General features: G+C 45.0%; 2 protein-coding genes across 5 annotated transcripts in view; one reads left to right on the top strand and one right to left on the bottom strand.

The window, feature by feature from the left end:
- ESRP2 (epithelial splicing regulatory protein 2) overlaps positions 1 to 1,533 on the top strand; it is a 60,749-nt gene extending 59,216 nt beyond the window's left edge. For all 3 annotated transcript variants that reach the window (XM_077310968.1, XM_077310967.1, XM_077310965.1), the window contains one exon: positions 99 to 1,533. In XM_077310968.1, the coding sequence (XP_077167083.1) occupies positions 99 to 257 (159 nt within the window). In that variant the 3' untranslated portion in view covers positions 258 to 1,533. The remainder of the gene's footprint in view (positions 1 to 98) is intronic.
- Positions 1,534 to 9,820: 8,287 nt separating this feature from the next.
- The window catches only part of NFATC3 (nuclear factor of activated T cells 3), a 58,780-nt gene continuing 52,112 nt past the window's right edge, over positions 9,821 to 16,488 (bottom strand). For both annotated transcript variants that reach the window (XM_077310655.1, XM_077310654.1), the window contains one exon: positions 9,821 to 13,488. In XM_077310655.1, the coding sequence (XP_077166770.1) occupies positions 13,364 to 13,488 (125 nt within the window). In that variant the 3' untranslated portion in view covers positions 9,821 to 13,363. The remainder of the gene's footprint in view (positions 13,489 to 16,488) is intronic.

The following is a 16,488-nucleotide window of genomic DNA, read 5'->3' on the forward strand; positions in this document are numbered from 1 at the left end:
AATTCTTGTTCTCCAGAGAGGCCTTAATTCCTTGTCAGTCTTCTGAACTCTCCCTCTCCCCTTTCCCTGTTTCCTGACTGTCTTCTCTCTCCCTGCAGCTCCACACGGATTCCATCCTCCTGCTTTACAACTTCAGCGGGCAGCCCAGCGGAGAGGCCCTGGTCACCTTTCCCAGCCTGGACTCCGCGAAGAAAGCCGTGGCTGAAAGGAGCGGACACCTATTGGGCAACCACTGTGTGGAACTGTGCCTGATCTAACCCACAGGCTACTTTACCGGTGGGGAGGGAGGAGCTTGACAAAAAGGGGTGCCTTTTTACGCAGCTGTCTTCCCCCCATTGAAGCGCCTTCTCCTCCTGATGTGAGGGAACAAATATCTTTTCAAGCAGGGGAGGGAATAGGGCAGAATCCCCCCCCCCACACACACACACACACACACACACGCCCCTCCACTTTGTAGAGCCAGAGTGCTTGGGCTCAAGATAGTTGCCCTAATAATCTCCAGACTCGGAAATTGGGACTAATATGACTGCACTTGAGCAGAGGCAGCCGTGATGGGCTGCTGCTATTGTTATAGTTACTTTTAATTTTACGTATCCGTTTGGAGTGGAAGCTGAAGCCAACGTTTCCTCCAAATTATCCATTTGTTTTGAAGGCCAACTTGCCAAAAAGGCCACTGGAACTCCCCGTTCGTTCTCTCTCCAGTGCAGCCCAGCAAATTGTACAAATATTTTTTGGGGGTGTTAACGTCCTATAGCGGAAGAGAGCAGCTTAAGAAGCTGCGCCCAAGTGGAGTAATTTTCCTTTTTTTATGAAAAAAAAAATCCCCTCTTTGTGAGGTACAATGCAAAGAAGTAAAGCCATATCTGTCGCTAAACTTTCAAGCTGCCAATATGTGAACCAAACTGAACCAGGAAAAAAAAAATATCCGGAATTTTAAAACTTTCACTAGGACAAGAATGGCACATAAACACTGAGGACTAGTAAATTATATATTTTGTTTTATTTAAGCATCATAGCTCTCAGATACTACGTTAAAAGATTTTTTTTTTTGCTGTAGTCTTTGTGCATGCCATTTGTTTACAATATTAAACTATACTTTGTTTGTATATTACGATGCAGCAAGAAAACTCTTTAAGTCCCAGCTAGTGCATGGTGTTTTTTTTTTATGTGTGTGTCTGTATGTATACATGTCTAAAGAATTTAGTTTTATGTTGTATAGCGCGTGTGTGGAAATATCTACTGTAGAAGCACTAGGTGATTCTGTTTTTACTGTGCCTTTTGATCCAAGATTTTTCTCAAATGTGCAATAATAGCAACAGAGGAAACCGGAAAGGAGCCAGTATTTTGTTTTTTGATTTTTTTTTTGGGTGGCTCTCAAGGTACCTGTGAACACAGGAACCTTTTTTGTGTTAAGAGTGTACAACTCTGAGTAGTACTTAAAGTGGAAAGCCCCTGCCCCTCCCCCTCCTGAATGATGATGTATGCTTCTTTGTATAACAAGAAATTAAAAACAAAAAGTGCTTGAAGAAATAATGTCAGCCTCCTTATCTCACTCAGCGTTTCCCTCTGAACCCACACACCTGAAATGCGCCCTAAGCTGATTTGCAGTTAGATAAATTGTCTCTTTTTGTTTCAGAGGATAGCTGGGCGGGTTTATAGTAGGCTCAAGTCCAGTAGTAGCTTGAAGACCAAGAAGATTTTGGGGGTCTGAGCTTTCGAGAGCCAAAGCTCCCTTTGTCAGATACAAGCAGGATATTGTATCTCCCTACTGGACAGAGAACCATTTATGTATTTGCACCAAGGGCCGGTGGGCAGGTACACAGTGAGATCTGAGCAGAAAAAAAGACTTAGGTAAACATGTCATCAAAAGAGGTGGAGTCATAAGCGGCATAACAAAACCAAGAGTCCGGTGGGCACCTTAACGATTACAGCGTGAGCTTTTGGGAGCTCCCTTCTTTAGATGCAATGAAAAGAAAACCATCCTTAAAAGCATGTCATGAAGACATCCTGTCAGTAGGTGTCCCCCTTGCACTGCATTTGGTAAGACAGGAGGCATCAAAGTAGAACTTGAGGATCTTTTTAGGTTTGGGGTTTCTTGCAATATTTGCAAAGATCTTAATGCACACAGTACTCCTGGCTTTTCAGTGTGTTTCACAGAGATGCTGTTCCTTTGAGAAAGTGGTGTGCTTAGTTCCCTTTTGATACAAACGGAAACTGTGTTAGATTTGTAGCTGTCACCACTGGGTACTATTAAATAGCCCTGTGCAGAACGAATGTTGAGTCCCGTGGCACCTTTGAGACCAAAGTTTGATTCGTGGTTTGAGCTTTCGTGTGTGTGCACACTTCCTCAGATACAATGTCCTGGAATCAGTTTATACTTATAAGCAAAGTGTCAGAGTAAATTTACATACAGCATAACAAAGCTGCCGCTGCGCTCAAAAGTTGTTCTGCTGCTTCAGACCAACATAGGCGACCCCCTTGGAAATAGGCCTGTGCATTTATCCCCATGAACATGTCCTGTTAATTCAGGAAGCCGCTGTGGCCTATTGCAAAAAGCTGTGGATTCTTGTGTGTGAAAAATGATTGTGATTTTGAGAGCAGATGACTGGCCATGGGGAGGAGGAAATCCCCACTGTGTGTATTTTACTTTATAAGTTAACTGCGAATTAGCAAGTGCCCTGACCCAGATGGCCCAGGCTAGCCCCATTCACCAGCTCTCGGTAATCGAAGCAGGCCCTGTTCAGTCTTTGTATGGGAGGCCGTTGATCTTCGCTGGAAGCCGACAGCAAACCACCTCTCTTGGTCTCTCTTGCCTGGAACACACAGTGGGGCTGCCATAAGTTGGCTGGGACGTGAAAGTCCCAGCTTGGACTCACAAATGCCTGGGCTCACATTGGGGGAATCCTGTTGGCTGCTTAACAAAAGCAGTTCTAAAGTTCCTTCAGCGCTGCTTGTATCATATATTAGCACAGCACTCGGAACAGTCCTGCACAGAAGGTAGGGCCTTGATGCCGGATTTGGGAAGAGCCAGTTCACAAAAGCGGTTACCCTAAGAACACAATCTGTGGGATGCTTTTTACGGGGGATCTCAAGGCCCCTGAGTGGGTTCCGGGCAGAGCTTGGGACAGGAGTTGAACTGCGGCTCTACTTTTTACAATTGAAATGTTTCGTTGGCATTAGTAAGTGCCTCCTTCAAAAGTTGTAGATGGAAGGGATAGACATGTTTTTAAAACTAAGCACAGGGTCCTTTGTGATCAGCCTTCCCAACCATCATATTTTGCTCTATTGACTCTGCCTCGATGGGCATAACAAGCCCTCTGCAGCAGGGCAGAGGGTGGGGAGGGGAGGGGAAGGCACCCCCAGCCGTCCTGCCTTGCTTCCCCCTTTTGGGGTAAGTGCCCTGCCATTATGCTGTACCGCGGGCACCGTTTGTTCTGATGTGCTTGGAAATGTCTAAGTGGAGGCCGCTTTGCCGGAGCCCTGAAATAGTTATTTAATGGCTGTTGCTGGCAGGGGCAAGGCGGAGAGGTGTCAGGGGAGGCCGGGGGAAACAAGAAGCCACTCCCTGCCTGCTTTTAATAGCTCTTTAATGAAGCCGGGAGCGAGACGAGCTCCTGGCTGGAAGCAGCGGGGAGGAGAGGGCCGGCTCGACAGGACGCCCCTTCTTAGTAAGGAGGAGAGAAAGCACAGGCCCCAGGCAGGAGCCGAGAAGGTTACAGCTGGAGGCCGGTTCAAGAGACTTCACAAAACGTACTGCCAGCTTCCCGGCACTTGCTGGTCTGAAGCAGCAGAACAAATGTAAAAGAGTCCTTTGGCAACTTTAGGACCAATAGTCTTATTCAAGGTTTGAGCTTTCGTGTGCAGGTACACACAAAAGCTCATAAACTAGAAAAAGTGTCCCCGTGGCAGCTTTGTGGCTGCATGAGTAGCCAACCCAACATGTCAACTGCTCTGCCACGCTAGGTATCGTGGTGTCTCTCCTGGGGCAGTTCAAGATGGCTGCCACAACCCCCTAATTTCAAAGGAAAACCACAGAAGAAATCCTGCAAATGGGGTGATCCAGTTGAAGTCTCCAGATTAGCGACTGCCCAGCTTCTTATTTCTGTCAACTGTGCTGACCTCTTCCCTTGCACCTCCCAGTACACTTCCTACAGTATGGGCCATCCGCCCCCCTGGTTTCACTTCCAGTCTCATCTCAGTTGACTTGGTCTTCATCACCCTTGGGGCAAGATGGGGCGGCCATCTTACAAAGCCGGATGACTGTAAAGTGGGCCAAACTATTCTAACACACTAGAAAACTGCACAGGAAAATGAAGCCCAGCCATGGTGCTGGACCCTTGGGAGAGATGGACAGATATCCTTACTATGGGGAGGGGGAGAAATCCAGAGCTGTTATGGCACAGCTCCCTATTAAGTACTGGGGTGAAACATCCCTACCTTTACTTGTGTGTTCTCTCAAAAGCTCAAATGCAACCGACATCTGCCAGGGACCTGGTGGGGAGGGGTTTGGGAGCCCAAGGTTAGTGGCAAGGAGAGGGGGCTGCTCAACTCTTTCCCTCCTGCTGATTTTCCACCCTCTACCATCTAGTTTTTCTTCCTGCTGAGTTTATGACTGGTGAGAAAAGGACCAGAGAAAAATCAGCAGAAGGAAGGTGCAGCAACCAACTCAGCCCCTCCCTCCTCCATTGCCCCTGCAGGTGTACCCAGGTTTAGAAACCTCCTTTTTGTCCCTGCAGCTCCTGACCCATCAAGGCCTCTGAGGCTCAGCTGCCGTATAAGGGTTGGGACTCATTCCCTGCCCAGCTGTTGCCACAGCAGGAGGATGTCCAAGTCAGCTGTATTTGCATACCATCGTCTGCTGGCAGTCTTGGAAGGGGTCTGCATGGGGGGGATGCTTGCACCAGACGTATGTTTGGCTGCTTCAGGAGCATGACTCTCAAGTGGGCAGGGAAGTCAGGAAACCACAAGGACTTGAGCAAGCGTCCCCCCCCCCCACCCGGGGGATACGAATGGCAGGTGCCATGACCAGCCGGAGGGGCAAAGAGCTTTGCAAGGAGGCAAGCGAGGGATATAAATAGTTCCCCCAAGCATTCTGTGGTTAGAGGGAGAAAAAGGCAAAAAGGGAACTGCTGCTCTTCATGAAAAGTCAAAGCCCCCTGGTTGCTCAGAGTCAGCGTTGGCCGCTGCACAGTAACTCGGAGAAGAGCACCCATGGGTGAGCTGCATTGTCAGGGTAAGCAGTTTTAGATTGGGGAATTCCTGGAGATTTGGGAGGTGAAGTCTAGAGAGGGGCATGGCTTGGGGAGGGGAGAGACCTCAGCATGGTCTAAGGCCATAGAGCCCGCCCTTCAAGGGATCCATTTTCTCCAGGGAAACTGATCTCTGTAGTCTTGCGATCAGTTGTAGAAGAAGGAGCTCTCCAGGGCAAACCTGGAGGGTGGAAAGCTGATGCTCCACTGCTATTCCAGAAATAGTCTTAAACAAGTGTTGCTCAAGATGGTAAAAGGAACAGCTTAGAGGTGAATCAAAGACTGACTTGCTAGCATCCTTTCCTTTTTAACTTCCTTTTTTTAAACTTATTTTTTCTTCATATACCACTTTTCTCCTTTATCGGAGACACAGTGAGGAGGAGGAAGAGGAAGGGCAGGTTTTATACCCCACTTTTCACTGCAGTACAAAAAGGAGTCTCAAAGCAGCTTACATTCACCTTCCCTTTCCTCTCCCGACAGACACCCTGTGAGGGAGGTGGGGCTAAGAGAGCTCTGTGAGAACACTGCTCTGTGAGAACAGCTCTAACAGGACTGTGACTGGCCTAAGGTCACCCAGCTGGCTGCATGTAGAAGAGAGGAGAATCAAACCTGGCTCTCCAGATTAGAGGCCGCCACTCTGAACCACTATACCAAGCCAGCTTTCCCCATCATTCCCCCCTCCTCAACCACCGTACGAGGGTAGTTTAGGCTGAAAGGCTGTGATGGGCCCGGGGTCACCTGGCAGGTTTCCCTGGTTGAGTGTGGGAATGGAACCCAAGCATCCCAGGTCCTGGCCCAGTGCTCCAGCCTCTACCCCACATCAGGCCGCCAACAACTGTTTTGGCTCTATTACACAGCTTGCAATTAAAAGATGTTGGAAAGAAACCTTTCCTTCTAAGAGTGGGCTTTTAAGGCCAATGGCTGGGTCTTCCCACATCCATCTCCGTATCTGTCCCCCAATGCAGGGGTTTGGGCCCCACTGCCCTCAGCTTGAGGAGCAACAGTTCAAATGAACAAGCCTGGTCTATCCAAATGTGACAGATGCATAAAACACAGGGGGACTTTCGTGAAGCAATCGTCATTCTTCTTGAAGCAGAGATCATTTCTGAAGTTGCTGAATTTCAGGACCTGCTGCTATGCTTATTGCTATTTTCAGGAGCAGCTCACAAAGTCATCCTGAATCATTTTTCTCCCTCCCCAATATAATCCACAGGACTCTCAGATCTGAATAACAACCTGCATTCCTGTGGTGTAACCCCAAATTTGCCATCAGAACTCCCAGAATTTTCTCCTACTAGATCGCCCTGTGCTTCCTTCTCCTCTCTCCTCGCTCACCTGCAGGACACTCCCAGCCCCACTTTGATGTTTTCTAACCCCTTTGGGAACCTGCACTTTAATTAGTCAACACACCAAATGCATTTATTATACCTCGCTTTACTCTGCAGTCGGGGTCCCAAGTGGCTTACATTATCATGCTCCCCTTCGTTTCAGCCCACAGCCACTGTCCTGGGAGGTCAGTTACGCAGAGAGGAAGTGATTGGCCCAAATTCACCCAGCTGACCTCACAGCAGGGTGCAAATTCAAACCGGGGGTCCCCCAGATCCCACCCTCGAAGGTGCAGTATCAGGCCAAGCTCTCTCCTGCACTGTGCTCTCACCAGGTGGTCTGGTTGACACACACACACACACACACACGCTTTATTTTTTGAGATGAAAAAGCAAGCCTGGAGCTTTGTTTTTTTGCCTTTCTGGTTTCCAGGACTAGGTCATTTATAATCCTACAGTAAAATGAGATTGTCCGGCTGCTGATGAATGCTCCCCTTTTGATCTGTCTCCATGAACACTGGTCAAGGACTGGGGGGATCTGAAGATACAGACGAGGTTCCTGGGATACAGCATCACAAGCTTTCCATTCCGCCACTACTGTGTGTGTGTGTGTGGGGGGGTGCATGGGAGGTTCAGAAGATAGCTTTGAGAATCTGCAGGACCGAAAGGCCGACATTATACAGAGAAAAGGAGGCACCAAACCTTAATAGCTCTCCGCTATTAAACACAGACACACAAAAAAGGAGTCGAGACGCTGACTCCATTACGCTAATTGCTGTGTCCTGAACAATCATCTCTATTTTGAATTTACAGCTTTTATAGGCTTTGTAAAGGAATAATAATTTTTTTAAAAGAATTTCAAGAGCTCATCAGGGAAATTAGGGTGGGTGAAATCCCCTCAGCTCAATATGCAGTTGGGTCAACGTGTATGAGCTAGTTTGGGGGCTGGTGCGGGGGGAGCTCCCCGATTTCAAGAGTTCTTGCCTAGCTTCTTATGTTGCACGTAGGGCCCGCATGCCTAAGCATCTGACTATATTGCCTAGGGCAGGGGTAGTCAACCTGTGGTCCTCCAGATGTCCATGGACTACAATTCCCATGAGCCCCTGCCAGCATTTTCTGGCAGGGGCTCATGGGAATTGTAGTCCATGGACATCTGGAGGACCACAGGTTGACTACCCCTGGCCTAGGGAACTGCCTTGTTATCTTTACTGACACCCCCAACCTTTCTCTCCAATGGTGACCCAGATGGTTTTACATCCTCCTCCTCTCCTCCATTTGATCTTTACAACAACCCTGTGAGGTAAGCTAGACCGAGGGTGTGTGACAGGACCCAAGGTGAGCCTCCATGGAAAGGCAGGAATTCAAATCCGGACCGCACAGATGTTGCAATAGAAAACCACCTATCCCCGGCCCGACGTGACTGGAATGTTATCTCAAAGGGGTTACCTTTCACTCACCACCCATCAGGTCAATGTTTGGGAAGGCTAGTTTTTGAGAATCCCTTTACGCCACACCCATCTTTCAGTGTCTAGTTAGGCCTCGAGGGACTAATGGTCCCGTGTGACATGACAGAACTGCCAGCCTGGGTCTGAGACAGCTCCGTTCTGCAAGCTGTCAAAGGCAGACGCGGCTCGGCTCCTTCAGTTCACGCAAGCCCCAGCTGAATGCACTCAGGGAAAGGCGCTCCGAACCAAGTAGCAAAACTCCTGCCAATGCATCTGCAGTCGCAGCATGAGACTCTAATTACCTCTTAATTACATGGCACGAATGCAGAGCAGGGTTCAAGCTTCCAAGCTAAATTTAGAAAGCCTCAGAGATCCCTGCTCAATATGAAATCACTGGCACTTCCACCCACCTCCCTATTTATAACACGAGGGCCATCCATAAAGACCGGGAGACTGTCAAGACGACGAATCCTAAATTGGTCAATGCTCTCACTAGGTCATGTGCTTTGGATCCCGGCCCTTTCCTCACAAGGCTGGGTGCAGCCCCAACTCAAGGCTTTCCGGGGAGAATCCTCTGCCTATAGCTGGAAGGGTAGCTGCACTGGGATAGTGGCCACTCTTCAAAGTAGTGTTCATAACCTGAACAATTAAGACATTAAAGAATGGCCATAGACCAAATCAATCTTTATTTTTCACATTTATATACCGCCCTCCCCAAAAGCTCATGCAAACTTGCCCAGAAGGACATAACTCTGCCAAAGTATCAGGTAGAAATCCCAGCCAGGTTGCTTTTTAAAGTATACCTAGGGGCTGAACTCTGGTTCCTCCACATAGCAAGGCACGCACTGCCCGAAATGGAATATGGAAGAGAAACTAAATGCTTTGCTTCCTTTTATGCTGTGCAGCTGAAGAGAGCGATCAGATAGTCCCAGCCACCATGAAGGCCAGCTCCCTTGTGCAGAAAAACCCAGCCAGCACCAGTATGCAACATTGTGCGTTACTACAAGGCGAATTGGTCACACCCCAATCCCAAGCAGAGGAGGATTAACTATCACTGACCTGCTCCTTTCTACTGAAAATCGTATACAACCTGACCAGCACCCTACGTTTTTGCACCAATAGGAGGGAAAAGACATCAGTTTCATCCTCCACCAAAATACACTGGTGTGGATATGTATATAATGATGTATAATTATAAATTACACCTCCATGAATTTGTGCAGGAGAATCAACTATGCTTTGACTATCCTTAAGCTCTGGAATCGCTGATATGAGTTCAACAACGGATCTTTTCAAAAGCAAAATTTGCTATTTAAGCTCTCCCACCAATGGGCAAACCTGTCACAAAACTAGTTGTGTGTTCAGGACCTACTGGGTCTTCTACTACAGAGAAGGACAGCAGTTCCCAATAGGCCTCCCATTTACCCACTTGGGATAGAAAATCCCCCATCCTAAAAAAACTGATGAGGGCGGGGGGGGGGGAGGGATGACCTCCACATAGGGATGCTCTAGGAATCTCCACTGTTCTCTATGGCAAAGACTGCAGTGACTTGGATATGATGTCACTTCCTCTCTCTCCCCCACCACCACTCCTAAGATCTCCTGGCATTTTGCCAAGGCAGTGTGTTGCAAACCATAGCTCTCATGCAGTTTGGCTACAGGGCAATGCAGCATCATGCGGATCAGTCATGCTCAGGGACAGATTCTGATGTCTGCATAGTTTGACGGAATCATGAGAGTTCTCTCTTCCTTGTACACATGATCCATGACAAAATATATACTTTGAGAGAAAGAGACACTGTTAGGCATTTTCTTCTTTATTTCAACACTATGATTCAAGAGCCTAAAATGCAAGTTCTTCCCTTTGTATTTCTGCATGTAGCACTGCAATCACAACTTACAAAAGGTTTAATACACAAAATGTACATTAAAATTACAATACAAGGCTCTGTAAACATCTAGAATGTAACCTTTAGTCTTAAATCATTATTGTCCCGCATTGTTAAATACAAAACTTCAATTCTGAACAATCTCCAAACCTTAAAGGAATGACATTCATTCTGTGTATCAAAAATAGAGTTTTCAAAGCTCTGTTTGCATCCTAACAAAATGTGTCATTTTTTTTCCTCTTCTTTAATCTTTGGTTTTAAAAACGATGGCAGTTCCGTTTCTATTATGAAGAGTTTATTACGAGTGCCAGATTGTAGTCAACCTTTGGTAAAACCAACTTTGACAGCCCATATCAAACAGGCCACATACTGCCCCGCCCCCACAAAATTTGGTTTACAAACATTTACCCTTTTCTGTAAAAGGGCTACTTTTCATTAGTGCTTTCCCTGGTATTTTACAGATTTGGGCTCCAGCATTGAAAGCAATTATACATTTTGAGGTGGGGGAGGCTAGCAAAGGACATTCCAAAGTGCCTGTGTCTCAGGCTGCTATTGAAAAAAAATGTAAATTTGCATAGTCCAAAGGAGATCATGTGCTTTTAATACCCACTACACATTTCAAAAGATCAACAGTCTTACCTATAGCATCACACAAGCAATAAAATAAAATTAAGACCCTTGTACTGAAGCTTTACAAGGCAAAAATACAATAATTTTTAGTACCGAAATCTATTATTTTCATTTTAAATAGGAAAGCATTTCTACTTCTACAGGCATCAAGGTATTTGAAAAGGCATCAGAAGGTTCGTGAGCATTCCACCAACTCCACGGCCACAAAATTTCTTTGTGTCTCCGAGGGCTTGCAAGGTGCACCTGTACTGACCTGGCGGAAGCAGAGAGAGCTTGTGACCCCTGCAGAGCTTGGTGGATTGCCCATTTAGTGCATAGCAAGTCAGGATTTATTTGGGTTTCCACATTTTAGGTACAGTATAGATTTTTAAAAAACTCGGGATGACCTAGAGAGAGAAAAGGCTTCACCTCCCTACTCATCAAGGAGCAGAACAGCCCCCCAGAGTACAAAAAAACTCAGAAACTTGAAAGCTCCCTGCAATGACTGGTTACTGCAGACACATTACATGAGCAAAAACTGGAATACAGCCACCATTACAAGGTCAATGGCTTATACTAATTTCAAAGGAGTGAAATGCTATAAAACGTAGCTATACTCGGAGGGTTTTTTAAAAAAAATAATTAAAAGGGTCAGCAAAACAGGAAACAGACTTACGTACGAAAGCACCACCACTCTTCTCTTGAGTTAAGAATTACCCCTGACTCTTTTTATTTCAAAACATGGCAATGCAATGCAAGGGCCCCTAATAATAATGGTAATATAATGCATCTTTGGGAGAGGAAGAAGAGAAAGAGGATCTACCAATGGGGACACCACTAAAAGGTGTGAGCCACAATAAATGAGACGTCCACCAGGTTAAGATATTCAATATAGCATTTTCCTATAAAAGCAGCCTCCCGTCCCCCACTTGAAATAAGCAGATACTAGCAAAATTGTGTATTTGGTTTCCTGTCTCTAAAAATTCACACACATTATTATCATTGTTTTTATGTTCAAACGTAGAGGGAGACAAATCTGAATGCATTGTGCTTGACGTATAATGGAGTGGCAGGTTACTGGTGGCCCATGAGCCACGCTAGTTTGCAGATACCCTGATTAGGCTACTATTTATCAATGCCCCTTTACAAAGTACTTCATAGAAGAAGGAGAAATGTAGACACTTGCAGCTTCCTATTAACAGGTTTCCTGAAGCCCCCTGCCCCCCCCCCACCCCCGAACAGACGTTTCAGCTTCTATCAACTGACAACAGTATGAGAGTAAAGGGCCATTCTAATTATGGATCATTTTGACTGGGAATCAAATTCAGAGGCAGTTAAGACTTTGGTGGAAAAACAATTCATCAAAAAAGTTAAGGGAGTTTGTTGTTGTTGGTTTTTTTGCCTAATGAAAGATCAAGAGGATTGTTAACAATTTAGACTCTCACATCCTAGGCAGGACAAAAGTGAACTGGATCCAGCTTTCATTGTCACCAGAATATTGCCCCTATGAACAGAAATTGCGATGCCAAGCCTCTCAAGAGATCCATCTGATATTAAATATTTGGGTTCAATACACCCCTGTCATGGTCCATATAAGACAGGCCCAGAGAATTTTTTTCAAAATCTGAATTATTCATTAATTTATCATTTTCACTAACTTTACTACAGGCTGCAACTAATCTGACTTTACAATGTCAACTCCTATGAAAAATAAACTGCCACAATGCCATAAAAATATTCTGAAGCAGCAAGTTTGAGTAAAAAATTTAATAGGTTTACCCACTCAAAAAAAAGGGGGGGGGTTAAAAATCCTCCCTGAGGAATTTCAAGGTAATGTTTCTGTGGGGATAATTTTTTCTTAAAATTATTCTGACTAAATAGCATCCTTATAGACTGGGTTTTCTAAATGTGGATATTAAACAACCCCTCTCCCCATCTTAGTTCTCTGCTTATGAGTATTTCTATAAATTGTTTTCAACATGTAAAGCTGTTTTTGTTACAGGGGTGTGCACTAGCAAGGGAGATCATCCATAAAGTTATAAAAAGTTATATTTTGGAATGTCATTTCTACCCCAATATTTCCATGATGGAATGGTCTCTTTTCAGCCTACCAAACATTTTTTTAAAAATGTATAAAGAACACAGACCTACATTTGGCTTTGCTTCCTATAAATCCAAAGAAAATGCTAATCTTGTACACAAGACTTCCAAGGCATTGGCTTAAGATGACAGGGTACTTTTGTGCCTCTGGAAGATGTCATTTTTTTTTAAAAAAAAGAGTAAAAGTTCTGTTTTTAAACAATGTAAGCTTCAAGGCTCTTCAAAATGACCCCCAAAAGGTATACAAATTTATATTACAATCCTAATATCTCTCCTAAGGAAAAAGCAGCATATGAAGATGCGCATTTTTAAAAAATTTCCCCCCACATTCAGTACTGTGCATATTGAGAGCAAAAAAACAAAACAAAACCAAAAACTATTTCTCCATACATTAAGCACTTAATATAAAAGTATTCTATTTAAATGCACAAAAATGCACAAAAACAAGCGAAGCTCATTGGTGGTGGTGATAAGTTTTTTTCAAGGTTAAAGTTGCTTGTGTTGCTTCTGTGTGTCCATTTTTGCCAATGTTTACAATATCCTAGGAAGCCAGAATTAGACTGCTCGGTCTCCAAGCCAGAAGTATATCCCCCCTCCCACTGCCTGCTCCCTCCCAAGAACAGCTACACCGCTCCAAATCATCAAGGCCACAAAGTCGGAAGCACAGTAAAATCTAAGGAAGGGATGAAGCAGTCTTCAGAGGAAAGTGCAGAGTGGTCTGGGTTGCTTCCCCACGAGCTGGGCTGCTACTGAACGGCATCCGACAGGCCCGCCTCCAGAGACGTGGGGCATGTATGTGGAGGATGGACGGCCACCACCGTGCCATGGGACACAGAGATCTGTGACATGTCTCTTCCTATGATCTCATTCACTGAAAGGGGGGAGAAAAATAGGTCAATAAGTTTTTCCAGTTCTTGTAAAGGCTTTCTAAGTAGAGCATTAAAATAAACACATACACATCACATATTAATTCATGCTAAAGTACATTGCAACTTCAAGGTTTAAAGATTCAGAATGCTAGTTTACTTGGGTAAAGAGACAGTCTGAGGATTCTGCAGGTAGGATCAACAGCTATCCATTCATTTTTAAAACTGGTTGAGGACAGATACCACTGATCTGATCTGTCCGACTGGCAGAGGTGTCAGGGACAGCTCAAGGGTTTCTGGTGCCCTAGGCATGCTATGATTTTGGCGCCCTCCCATTCAATAAAATGAAGTCATTCCATTGAACCTCTATTAAATAGGCAGGACATTTTTTGCTCTAGGTTGTTGGCTGTCATAGGCTTAGCAGGCCGAGCATCTGACTCAATATAAAGCAGCACTCCACACAGGCTTTCTGGCACCCCTCTAATGCTGGTGTTCTAGACAACTGCCTAGATTTGCCTAAGAGTCAGGCTGGCCCTGAGATGTGCATACCTCTGGTGGAAGAAAGATCCCTTGACCAGAGGAAAGTGTCTCTATGGAGTCCAACCCTGCAAACTAAGAACTCATACAACCACTAACAGCCTCTCTCAAGAGAGGACCATTGATGATCTGTATGTACCACAAGACATGAGCCATATAGATGCAGAGGGCCACCAAGGTCTTGGAAACAAACCCATCAAAGCCCTTCCCCATGACACTCCAGCAGAGCATGCACTTCACCAGAATTGTTTTGAACAGCAAGGCCATAAATATTTTTTCTCTACTCCTACCTCAAAGGTGCTTTTTGCCTGCCTACTAGTTAGCACAGCAAGCTAAGCAGAGCTCAGAGGTGCTGCAGCTCCCTGACCCCCCCCCCCCATGTTTTTTCCTGCTAGTCTGTAGTGGACTGACAGACCCAGGATTTTGAAAGCAGCAGGTCTGAATAAACCAAGATCAGCGGAATTCAGTTTAGGTCCTGTTTCCCTCCCCACTTCCTTGTTTCTGCTCTGTTCAGAAACATTATCTCCTCCCATTTAACTGCAAGGAACATCTTGGTTTTATTCTGGAAGAATGCAGTCATTTCTCATTTCATTGCACTCACAAGAAACTTGTGGGTAATACTACACAAGTACCTGGCAAAGTTCATTTGCAGGGGAAAGGGAGGGAAAGCTTGTAGCATGCTCTGGTCTCTTGCCTTTAAGTCCTCCTTTCAGCACTCCCCCAGGTCCAGTTTCTCCCCTTTCCTCTGATTCACAATGTGGCTGATCTGGGGTGAGCTGTAGATAGGCACCACTCCCTTCCCATTTTGGTCAGCACAGAAATTCCCAGTAGACTTGACATGTGTGTGCAAACAGCACACTTAGAACTCTACAGTCATCATTCCCATACACAGATTGAGTTGGTCAGCATTTGTTTCTTCCTTCGCCAGGTCTCCAGGGTCTTTTGCTGCTCTATCATGGCCGGAAAAACATGAGAAATGCAAGCCCAGTCATCTTAGAGACAAGGTATTTTCTGTAGTGGCATCTCATTTTTGGCACATCCTCCCCCTTGAAGCTTCCCTGGTTCCAACTTTACTTTCTTTTAGTCACCAGGCCAAAATGGACTCTCCTCCCCAAGGCTTTTGCTTATGTTCTATGGAAAGTTTTTATGCTGCCTATGTCCAATGAATTTTTACTGGCTTTTTTGTATTTTACTTTTTAACAAGCTGCCTCAAGAAGCAGCACATAAATATCCTAAATAAGGAATTAAAATGTTAACACTAACATCTATTTGCTTGCCGAGGAAATGTCATTTATGCACTACTGAAGACAACTTATGAAAGCGCGATAAACACAGTTTTATCAAGCAACACACAAGCCAGCTGCATTATATTTTTCAGTTGTAACGGTAACCCTTGTATGGAACTAACAATGCACTTTTCCTTAAGTGACTCAAATGCATGCCTGACACTCTTCTAAAATGGTTTTAATTAATCAGCATGTAATCAGCATTGACACAAAGTGTCAATAAGACCACATATTGTGCCCTTTCATTCTGTCACTTTGGTTTCATGGGTTTTTAAAGAGTCCTTTTTGCAATGCTGGTCTTTGGTACAGAAATAGTGTAGTGATATCAACCTGATACACCACCAGTTATGAATAACAGACTGCCCTTGGGATCCTGCAAGATACCGAACCCACTTCTGTTTGAGGCAGCGGCTGCTGCTCCTTGCCAGTGCTAAGTTCCTGATAAAAAGTGGGAACACTGGACTCTGGCAAAGACGATGGATTTGTAGAGTGCTGCTGATTTCCAGATAGATTCTGCTCTGCGTTCTGTGCTTCCATCACAAGACGGCTAGTACTAACTGTTCAATGTTTTTGTGTGGGTTTTTATCCTACAGGTTGTGCTTAACAGAAATCAAACCCAACAGCATAAAGACAGAACAGTACGATGTTGCCTTTAAGTCGTAGCCAGATGAAAGCAAACATTCAACCTGTGAAACTCTGCAGGCAGGGTCTGCCTCCCCCAAAGAGTAACACCTGCCATTATCAAAGTTCCATCTCCTTTCTACCTAAGCATCCTGCCCATTAATAATCAATTCTCTGTTCAGAACTGTTAGATATTCATTAACTTGTCCAGTCCCAAAGACTCTGGCTGTCTCAGGCTCCCACATCCGGTAATGACAGAAGCATCAAAGTCTGCTGTCTGCAGTTTCCTCTGTTTTGCTTCATCTCTCTAAGGGGGGGGGGGGGAGGCATAGTGGACACTATTTTTTCCTGAGATCCCTGCTTCAATATTTCATGCATCTATCCTAAATTGATATACAGAACATAAATTGGTTTAAGAGCAAAAAAATAACGTGAAACTTACTGCTGGACTTTGTAATTTGATTTAATGAGTTTACTAAAAACTTTCTATTATAAAAAAATCTTAATTTGATGTTGTTAACTTGTACTTATATTGGTTATCCTCTGATTCCTGAGTCACTG

Source organism: Paroedura picta, chromosome 14, assembly GCF_049243985.1.
Source record: "Paroedura picta isolate Pp20150507F chromosome 14, Ppicta_v3.0, whole genome shotgun sequence".
Lineage (NCBI taxonomy): Eukaryota > Metazoa > Chordata > Lepidosauria > Squamata > Gekkonidae > Paroedura > Paroedura picta.